The sequence below is a fragment of the Anomalospiza imberbis genome, chromosome 8 (genome assembly GCF_031753505.1).
Source record: "Anomalospiza imberbis isolate Cuckoo-Finch-1a 21T00152 chromosome 8, ASM3175350v1, whole genome shotgun sequence".
Lineage (NCBI taxonomy): Eukaryota > Metazoa > Chordata > Aves > Passeriformes > Viduidae > Anomalospiza > Anomalospiza imberbis.
In genome coordinates, this window is record NC_089688.1 from 25,428,437 (window position 1) to 25,439,288 (window position 10,852).

General features: G+C 48.8%; 1 protein-coding gene across 3 annotated transcripts in view; it reads right to left on the bottom strand.

Moving 5' to 3' along the window:
* The window catches only part of XPNPEP1 (X-prolyl aminopeptidase 1), a 31,222-nt gene extending 23,693 nt beyond the window's left edge, over nt 1-7,529 (bottom strand). Inside the window, exons 1-3 of one of the 3 annotated variants that reach the window (XM_068198013.1) lie at nt 7,415-7,473; nt 5,724-5,819; nt 2,927-3,057 (exon numbers count right to left, since the gene is read on the bottom strand). In XM_068198013.1, the coding sequence (XP_068054114.1) occupies nt 2,927-3,043 (117 nt within the window). In that variant the 5' untranslated portion in view covers nt 3,044-3,057; nt 5,724-5,819; nt 7,415-7,473. Of the gene's footprint in view, nt 1-2,926; nt 3,058-5,723; nt 5,820-7,054; nt 7,210-7,414 lie in introns of those variants that run through there. The other 2 variants (XM_068198014.1, XM_068198012.1) reach the window with 2 other exon arrangements.
* Nucleotides 7,530-10,852: the final 3,323 nt, after the last annotated feature.

Here is a 10,852-nt window from a genome sequence, read left to right on the forward strand (position 1 = left end):
GCCTGCAAGGTTGTGCAGTAAACATGTTGAAGCTCATTCTAGTCTAATGTCAACCAAGATCAGCAATGCAAAGTGCATCTGGCTACCCTTAGAGGCATGACACTGGTGTTATTAAAGAACAAAGACTGCAGTGAACCTGGAAGGAAGGGAGGTATCACTGCCAAAAACCTAACTGCACCAGTAAGATCTGGAACACACCAGAGCAACCTGTGCACAAGCCATCTCCTGCTTTATAACTTGGCTGATTCCTTAGCTTAGCACAAGTGTGTGTCAGAGGAGCCAGCCCTGAGAAGAACACAGCACCTCTGCCAACCCAAACACAGGGCCCTAAGCTGGGCAGGTGCTTCCTTCATGTGGACAACCAGCCAATCTGACCAAATTTGTTTTGAGTCAAGGCCTGGAGGGCGAAGCCAGCCGCAGTTAAGCTGTGACTGGCTCCAAACCCAAGCTCTAATCCAAACATCATTCCCTCCTATTAAGAAGCAGCTCTTCCAGTCTCTGAATAGTCCCATATGGGCAAACTCCAAATTCAATGTAAACACACATTGATTCAACATAAAAATGGATCCTGCTCTCATCACTGCAACATCCCAAAAGCTCTGACATTTTTAGCCAAACCACAAAGGGTTTAGGTGCCTCATTCCTAAAAGCATGTTTTTTCATCCCTTCGTGATCCTTGGGCACCTGTAGCCACCCAGCATACATGAAAAGAAGTGGAACTCTTTGGGCTTCATTCCACTTTTGGCTGGGACTGTCCTCCTTTCTCATCAGCCTCTGGACCACCCCAGGCCCCCAAGGAAAGAGTCTGTTTCTCTGACTTCTTATCACCAGCATCAAAGTTTTCAAAAATTAAAGCAGCCAGCCAACATCCAGGGCTGAGTGCAAGAGCCACAAATCCAAGGCAGCTTTGGTTAAGTCTGAGTCAGAGGCAGCTGTGTTTGAGAAGCTCTGCAAGTCTTTCAGCTCCTTAGACAACTAAACGTGGAAAGCAAAGGATACAACTGGTAGCAAGACTCCTGGCAGTATGAAAATCTAAGCCACCTAGCCTTGCAGGAAAACCAATATTAAAAGCATCACAGAACTCAGAGCTCATCAACATTCCCAGTGTTACAAAGTGAAATTAGTCAGCAAGTTGCATCATCAGGGGGTCCCAGCATCAGTCCAATCCAGGGGTTCCTTTGCAACCCAGAAGGGAATAAAGTTTCCAGCAATCTAAACCTTGTGGCAACACCACAGGAGGGAAAGCCCTACTTGTTGACAAGTTCTGTGATGCAGATGCCAGGACAGCCTCAGGAACAGGTGAGAGAGGCAAGGACAGCAATACATATCTTGTTTGGACTGTTGGGAGGAAATGGCTTGGGCCACCAAACACTTGGGTATCATTAAACTACAGTATTCTGACTCATGGAGGGACCTGCCTAAGAGCAAAATCTGACTGCAAGGCTGTAAAGTTCTTGTTTCCATACAGGAAACAAACTCTTGCTTGGAACATGGAGAAGTTTCAAATCACAGGTCATCACAATTTACCTGGAATCAGTAGGGCTGTTCTGGGATCAACAGGTTTCTATCATTGGCAAAAACTGCCTCAATTCCCCAACCCCTACAGAAAAAAATCCTGCACCAGCTATTCAGGAGGCACCAGAATCAGCAGTTTTTAGTAATCATTTCTATTCAGATAGATTCCCTCTGCAGAGAAACCTGACCAACTCGCCTGGCAGGAAATAGCAACATGGGGTTCTCTGCTTAACTGCACTCTGTCAAGGAAAAGAAAGCAACAGAAAAACCCAGAAGTCCTGAGGGTCACATTCTTCAACTCACATGACAGCATTTAATGTCTAGTGAAATGAAACCGGAGTTATATATGGACAGAGGCAGCTTGAGGCAGGAATGCAGCAGACAATAGCAGCTGCAGAAAACGCCTTCCCCCTACCTGCCCAAGTTTGGATCTCCCTGTGAGGAAACACGATGCTGCACATATGGTCCCAGGGCACAGGCAAGTCTGGACCCGGCTCACCCCAGTGCCAAGTCAAGGGCAAAGGTTCTGATTCAGTTGCATTTTGCTCTTGTGCACCCTGGGGTAAAAGGGAGCTTTGGGTATGTGCCAGTAAAGCTTCAGGTCTTTTGTTTCCTGAAAATGGCTGAGAAGGGAAAAACCCTCATCAGTTCTTGGGTCTCCTAACAGAGTGAACATAAGAGTGAACCTTACACATGAGCAAGCAGGGGAGGTAAAAGGCAGTTCAGCAATTTAAAATTTATGTCACAGACTACAAAATTCCTAACAGTGGAAGCAGCACACAATAGTAACTGCCATGGGTTACCACCCTGGGCCCAGACTTGAATTCTGTCTTTAGTGCACAGAACATGATGCAGAGCAGCATGGAAAGGCAAGTGTCACTGTGCCCTGTTCCTTCCCTGCCTCTCCTAAGGCCCCTCCATCTGGGATCTGAAGGGCTCTAGCGTAAGGCAACAAATTCCACCAAGAACTGGATCTAGCAAAGAGAAAACTCTGCAACTGAACCTTTGCTACCTTGCTTGAGAGTATGTATTGATCAGGAGATGCTACTGGGGAAAGTAAAGCCCAGATAAGGCCTGTTCCTCCCCCAGTAATCCCTTCCTTCCCAACAGCCAGGATGGGCACAGCAAGTGCCCTGGCAAGCTCCCTTTTCTGCACTGTGAGCTCCCTGAAGACAATCTGATGAAAAGCTGTTGGTGGAACATCCCCCCTGATTTGTTACAAGAACATAAGAACCTCAGTCTCCTGAACAGACCCCAGAAATGTCTTCCAACATGATATTTCTCAGATTTCCCAGACTTTTATGCTAGAACCATTAAAGTGAGTGAATGAAGGATGATTTTAGTTATACCTGGCTTTTATTTTTTGCAGGGAAGGAATGTATGACCATTCCCATAATGCATCCATCCATACCTGGTGGGCATCTCCAGAGGGCACTATGTAGGCTTGGACAGGCTCCTGTACATATCTGGGGTTCTTCATCACCTGCCGCAGTTGCTTCAGCAGCTCTGTTGTAATTTTTGGACTCATCTTCCTACCTGCAACTAAAACAAAGCATGAAACTTCAGTGTTTCTCCAGCCATCCCAGGTCACCCACATGCACAGGCTGGAGGAAGCTGTCTCCACTGGAAACTCCCCTTGAGGACAACTGTGCCAACATCATCCCTCTCAGATCAGAATTTCACCTGTCTTGTCCCTTCATTTCTTGAGAACAAGAAATCAGGTTAAGGCCAGAGAGTGGAAACTGGCCTGTCCTGGAAAGGATCTTTCCCACCTGGTGAAGGATGGCATGCCCTGTGGTGATACACGTAAGCTTAATGCACTGGTCAACCCCTTCTTGCACATGGACAGCACCAGGAACAAAGAACCTCAGACATACCCTCTGACAGCCAGGAAAGGTATTGCCATGGGAGCCAAGTACCCACAGATCAGAACCGCCCCACCTATCAAGTGCACTGAGAGAAACTCAGTCTTTTCACTTTAGGGCCAGGGATGCTGCAGCTTATACACCACAGGAGCACGGGCTGCTGGGAGAGGAAGACATGCACATCAGGAACTCAGAAATGGACCAATTAGAAATGTAACTTTTAGAAGTTTTATTGTAGCCCAGAGTTTCATGGTGAATTGCTGACTGAATTAACTCAGATAGAAGAAATCTGCTCCCAAGGACATTCAGAGGGACGCATTCACCGGCCACATTGACCTCAGGGCTGCATACTAGTTCACCTAGCAAGAACACAACTGTAACAGGAGGAACAGCCCATTGAGCTCTCACAAGTGACTGCCAGAGGACAACTAAGGATGCTTACAGGAATATTCTCTAAAGACCTTTGGCAAATGCTTTGCAGATCTCAGCTGGTATCAGGCAGGGGTGGGGCACAGCCTGGATGGCACACAGCAGATCAGAGGGAAAAACAAGGGCACAGGCCAGTCACCCTCCCTGGCTGTGTTTTTGCAATGGATGTGTCTTTGGCACTGCAGTGAACACCAGCCTCTCAATGTGCTCCCCCAAAACCCTCACCAGCCAGCGCCCGCTGTGAGCATCCGGCACAGTGATGCATCAGGCCCTGCTGCTGTGCTGGCACAAGAGATGGCTGCAGTGGGAGGATGACTGGCCAAGAAACTATAAAAATCAAATAGCCTGAACCTCAGAGGTTCTCCACCTTTTTCTTCACTCATATTGCCAAAGCGTGCCCAAAGTGGGATAATCCCCTTCCTGGTTTTGTCCCCGAGCCTCTCACATTTTTAAGAACTCTTATAACTTTAATGCTGTCACTTTCCAGAGCAAGGTGGGTTATGTGCTGCTTGAAGGCCATGCTATGAAGTATTTTATTCTGACCAGTTAATTTCACAGCTCATTTCACAGCAATGTCTACAAACAGGTCATAGAGAGGAGAAGCAAACAGCATGCAAGTCTCAAACATTTTTTGCTTATCCGGGCACTTATTCTTTTTGCAGCTCAGTAGCTACCAGGAGTCCCAGATGACATTACAGTCTTATGGCAAAGCACAATAAGGCACAGTCCCTGCCCTGTGATGTTTGCCATCTGAACAGGAAGGCAGAAAAGCTGCCTGCCTTTCACAACGTTTGATTTGACCAAAGTCACACAGTAGCGCTGTGACCAAATCACAAACTGAACCAAGATCTGGTGCATTCAGGTGTGAAGAAAACCTAAGACCACCATTCACATGTCTCATCACAGGAAGTTTAGAGCACACCAGACCTGTGTAAGACTTGACTCTGCCCACAGAGTCAGGTACACAGGTATGCTGTCTTTTAAAACCCAGAACACAATAAGCAAATCAAGCTCAAAAGACCCCATACTAGTGTATCCTCAAACTGGCATCTCATCCCTTTGCTGGGGATTACACCTCAGATTTATTTCCAGGACAAATTTCATTGTTTTATGCAGTGTTTGCAAGCTACATTGAACTTAGTAATACTGTGATTGTTTCTGTTTGTGCTCCACAGTGAGCTGCTGTAACACTCTATAACATTGCTGCTGATTTATGGTCAGATAGAGTGAAACATGCAGGACAGAGAACAACAACATAGTGACTAGCCAGCAGAAAAGAATCTCTTTCTACAAACTCATAAGGACACAGCTTCCTTTCTTGGCTGGTGCTTTGTCTCCAGGAGTCTAGAAGTCTCATATAAATAGGCAAGGCATGACAAGGCTTTGCCTTTTAATAAAGCTCCTTGCTGACAAGCCATGGTTTTCTTAGCAAGATGACATTCTCTCAAGGACAAAAAAAAAAAATTAAAAAGTATTCTCACTGTTGAAAGATTTGCTTATGATATTAAAAACAAAACTAAGGTAGATTAGCAACAAAACCCAAATTAAGGAGTACTTCTATTTTGGATAACCCCCACATTGTAAGAAGTGGCTTTCAAAATATTCTTCACAAACTTTACAATAAAAATTGTCTTCAGTTTCCAGAGAAATAGAAGCTGTTTTCTCAGACATAGTTGGTAGCCATTTATTCTGGTCACCCTTGTAAGTCTTAATAGGTGACTTTTCCTCCTTTGGACATAATTACAAGTCTCTACAAAGTTAAAACAGCTTCTCTATCATTATTTCTATCATTATTTAATCACTCCAGTGATTAAAATGAAACACAGCTGAAATTAAGGTAGTGGCTGTAGCAGTGCAAGAACCATCCCCATTTCCTGCCCTAACTTTTTCAAAGGTATCAGGCTCTTTTGTTACCTGTCTCTGCAGTTCCCCACGTCTGGATGCCACTTGTCTCTGCTCACACAAAACACCATCCAGCTCTTTGCTCGGCCTTCACAAGCTCCACTGTGCCTGAGAAAGCAAAGGGCAAAACTGAAGTGGCTAACAAACTTTGCCTGCCCATAAAACATTATCATCTCCTAGCAATGAGCTGAAAATGCATTAACACTATGTTCTTGGCGGTAAGATTAGAGATGCACTGAGGGTGAACCATAAGGGAACAGGGAACATCAAGGGTCAGGCATTTGCTTGCCAAGATTTCTGATTAAATCTTGCAAGTGTGTGCTGGTTTATGCCAATTTGTTTTCTCAGTCACTCTGTCAGGGGCCACTCCCCGTATTACAGATGGGGAAATTAAGGCAGAGCAGGAGTAACATGCAAAGTAGCACTGTAGCATGACAAGAGTCAGAGCTGGATCCCAAAATCTGCCACTGTCTAGACATATATTATCTACACCTCACTCAGACTGCAGGAGGCAGTTCTCCAAGAGCCCAGACCAGATCCTGCCTGGACAGCATCTCCATCAGACACATGGGGCAAAGAGCAACCACGAAAATGCTGCCAGAGGAAGCAGACACGTTCTCCTGCCTCCTACATGTACAGTGATGGGCTGCCACGAGCCCCGTGGCCAGCAATGGCCGGGGCCACCAGGCCCACAGGGTCAGGGTGTGTGCCAGAGCCACAGTGGGGAAGGGGGGCGAGGCCAGCAGGTCTGGCTGCAGCTGGGTCTGCCTGTGGCTGCTGTGTAGACCACCCTGAGTGTTTATGTCATGTTTTCTTCAGATATGCTCATCCTTGTGGAAGTTTCCTCTCCACTTTCTCTTTTATTAATAGTCTTGTTCAAAATAAGCACATTGGCTTGCACAGTCGGGAGCCAGCAGCACCACCTCAAAGCCAGGCTTCTCCGCACACAGGGCAGCCTAAGCAGCCATACACTGAGGCACAAGCCCATTGCTTGTTCCCTCTCCACAGCACCTGCAGCACCTCTAACTCACCAAACAAAATGGCAGAATTGTTAGGGTTGAAGAGGACCTCTGGTCCAGTCCAACCCGCCTGCCAAGGCAGGATCACCCGAAGCAGGTGACATAGGAACACATCCAGGTGGGTTTTGGATGTCTCCAGGGAAGGAGACACCAAGGCACCAAAGCATCCCTGGGCATCCTGTTCAGTGCTCTGCTACCCTCAATGTAAAGAAGTTCTTCCTCATGTTGAGCTGGAACTTCTTGCGTTTTAGTTTATGGCCATTGTTCCTCGTCCTGTCACTGGACACCACCTCTAGGGGCCTGGCACCATCCTCCTGCAGCCACCTTAAAACCATTTCTATGCATTGATGAGATCCCCTCTCACTCTTTTCTTCTCCAGACTGAACAGGCCCAGCTCCCACCGTATCTCCTCGTTAGAGAGATGTTCCTGCCCACCCGGGCTAAAAGCATTCCCCAGCCCTCCACAGGACTGACGGAGCCGCCTGGGCCTGGCCACGCCGGCCGGGCCCGGCTGTCAGTGCTGGATCCCCTGCAGGGCCTGGGCGCCCGGGCTGGGCCTGGAGACCCGCCGGGGACGGGCTGGAAGGGAAAGCCATGCCCAGGCCGGGCCCCGGGCACAGGTCCCGCTCCCTGCCATCAGCTCGGGGCACCCACCCGGGGCTGGCCCCGCTCGCCGCGCCTCACCTGCCGCCGGCCCGCCCGCCGCCACGTCAGCGCCCACGTGGGCCGCCAGGGCCGCCCCCATGGCGTCACTGTGATGTCACGGGGCGCGCGGGCGGCACCGCCACCGGCACCGGGACCCGGACCGGCACCGGCACCGGCGGCGCGTCCCCGCGCTGCCCGGCGTGGCCGCCCGGGTGAACCCTGCGGGGACCGCCCGTCCCTCCCGTCCCCGGCGGCGGTGTCCGGACAGGGCGCGGGGTTCCGTGTCCCGGTGAGGGGAAGGCGGTGTGGAGCCCGGGGCACCGGAGTGCGCTACAGCCGGCGGGGAGGGAGCGAAGCGCCCGTCCCACACCTCGGTCTGCGCTCGCCTCCGCCATCCGCTTCGCTGTTGAGCTTCCCAAAGCCAGCGTGGAGGAGCGATTGAGGCCGCTCCGCGAGCGCGCCCGGCTCCGCGCTCCGCGTGCCCCGCCCGCCCCGGCTGCGGGCCGCCCAAGGCGGGCGGAGAAGGAGCCGGGGCAGCACAGGAGAGGCTGGGGGCTCACACCTGCTCCCCCAGCACCACACTGCTGGACAGGCTGGAATTACATACTATGAAGGAATTCTGTGCTGAAACAGGTTGCCCAGAGAAGTTGTGGATGCTCCAGCCCTGGAAATACTCGAGGCCAGGCTGGATGGGACTTTGAGCAACCCGGTCCAGTGCCCGTGGTTGACACTAGATGATCATTAAGGTCCCTTGCAACCCAAACTACTCTATGATTCTATGAAAATCTAGTCATTTGCCATGCATGCTTCCTAAGGAAAATACATTCCATCGGCCTGCTCTGCCCTGGCAGTTTTTCATGGGCTGTAAGTGAAGCCTACTGACAGAAACAGAAGGCTGTTACAGAAATGCAGATGTGAGAAGATCACCACCAAGAAAGGCTTCAGCAAAAGAAAGAACTCTGCTTTGTGACTGTATCCAGGCAAGAGGGGTTTCCCTGCAGCAGTGGGCTTTTGGAGGTCTCCAGTTCAACCCTCTGCTAAAACAAGGCCAGCTTCAAAGCTAGAGCAGGTTGTGTAGGGACTGTCCTTCTGGGTTTTGAGTATCTCCAAGACAGGAGAAGCACAGCCACCCTGGGCAGCTGGTGCTAGTGCTGACCACCTTGAAGCAAAAGGTTTATTTCAGATACCCAAGCAGATTTCCTGCATTGCAGCTTGCCCCTTGACCTTTTGCTGTGCACATCTGGAAAGGGTCTGGCTTCTTTTTCTCTCAGACTGTTCTCCAGACTCAGCATTTCCAGCTCCCCTGCAGTCAGGCCTGGCCAGCAATTGTGGTGTTCTCCCCACTGCAGATCCCTGGAATACAATGCAGGGTACAACACAGCACAGCAAACCCTGTAATCCAACAGAACAGAATAAAAGGTCTGTCCTGCAACCAGCATCCCAGCATTGGGAAGGGTTATTGGATGGGGCTGGGATTGCAGACTGTCCCTGAGGAGGGACAGGAGAGAGGGGAGGGAGAGGCTGGTGACCAAGACCATTATAACAGGAAAATTTCTTTCCTCATTAACCTCCTTGGGTGAAGCTAATTGCTGTTTCTCGATTATTCTCGCCTTATCTTTCAGTCTTGCCACAAGGGATTCCTACAATCCTGGCAGTCTGGGCCAAAAAGGCCCATTTATTTCATCACACATCAGTGCTCCCCTCGGGGTAAACTACAGCCGTGTTTTGCATTCATGTTACAGACCACATTACGCTCACCCTGCAGAATATTTGCTGAGAAGATTAATTTCTTGGAACCCAGCCAGGATCCAGTGATGTTCATACTAAAGCACGTGTCAGGACATTTTAAAAGCACTGCAACATTGGCACGATGATCATGGAGATCATTTGCTGATGGTGAACTCTGCAGCTGAATCCAATCAGGGTTGTGAAATAGTCCTTTCAGCCTCCTCTGACTCACAATAACAGTAATAATAATAATTTGGGGTTAGATTTTGAATTTGGCTGTGGCTCTTAATAGAGGGTTGTGCAAAGCTGCACCTGTCAGAGCTGTGCACCAGCCCAGGGAAGGGAGAAGGATCAGTCCAAAACATTTCAAATGTTTGTCATGTGCCTTTCCAGCTCTCCAAGTGGGGACGCCTTTTCCTCTCCTGTTCTGCAGCATTTTCAGTTTGTTGGAATTTAGGACAGTGGCTAAACACAAGGTAATCAGCCTGTGCCAGTGAAATTGTTTGATTATTTTTTGCCAGCAAATCATTATTATATCACTTTGGGCTAGCTCATGAACCGTGGGAGCAATGGCAATCAAATACAGGGAGGAAAGAAAATACTTCTCATATGTGGGAGTGTGACTTGGGGAGCGTGCACAGTATGAAATAATCAAGCTGCTGGCAGATCCCAGTGTACCAGAGGGAGGACAGGGAAGGAGAAAGCTCAGCATTTTCACAGAACTTGCCTCAGTTGCTCCAGGTCTAGAAATGCCATTCTGCCCGTCCACAGCCAGTCCAAGGAAAACAACTACAGTGTGAAAGCAGGTCTGTCCTCCCTCCTCCTACAACCCCAGCATGAGAGGAGATCAAACCAGGAGGACTGAATTTTATTAATTTTCTCTACTTTGGACCCAGCTCAGGGCAGAAATAACAAGCATCACTGTGGACAGACTATCAATGTGATATTGATCTCTCTATGTAATTTAAAATTAATTAAGCCACCACTCAAAAACACCTTACTGCATTGTCTTGTGGCCAAAATGTGTCCCCATTCTGTCTTCCTCATCAAGTTCTTTATTTAATAAAGGTTAAAAAAGGCTTCATTCCCATGTCCTAAAAATGTGCCAAAGGAAGCAGAAAACAGAAGGGAAAATATTGATGTCTGGAAGAGCTTGTAGGTTGTTACTGAGTGCCTGATATTGCAGAGGCACATTGTTAAGGTTTCTGTACCCAGAGGTGACTTCTAACTGGTCCTGACTCATTGAGCACTGAAATTTAGACTAATTTGCTTTCCTTCCTGATAGAATTAATAATGACAAACTGATGGGTATTCTTTATAGGAACCTCATTCCTGAAGAGTAATGATCTTGTAAGAAAAGATATTTTCAGGTCACAAAGCATTTTGCGGATATCTCCTGCTTATGCTGATGACAAGTCCTCTGCAGTGAACAGCCATGTCACAGGTGGAGGTGGGACTGTGCCATGTAGCTGCTGTCCTGTCTGCCTGCAGGGACCTGGGTCTAAGCACTGCAAGCATCTCCATACCACCTGAGCCAACAGGAGCAGTGTTTAGCCCGTGGATGAGCCCTGAGGGGGTCTGGATTGCACGGGGGGTTGGTGCATGCCCATGCTGAATGAGCCAGTGGATTGCTGCTGAAGGCTTTTCCTGGGTGAGCAGAGGAGGCAGCACTATCTATTTCATTTGAATAATATATGACTAATAAGTTAAATAGAAGAAGGCAGAGTGAGCTTTCCGGTTAAGCCAAAA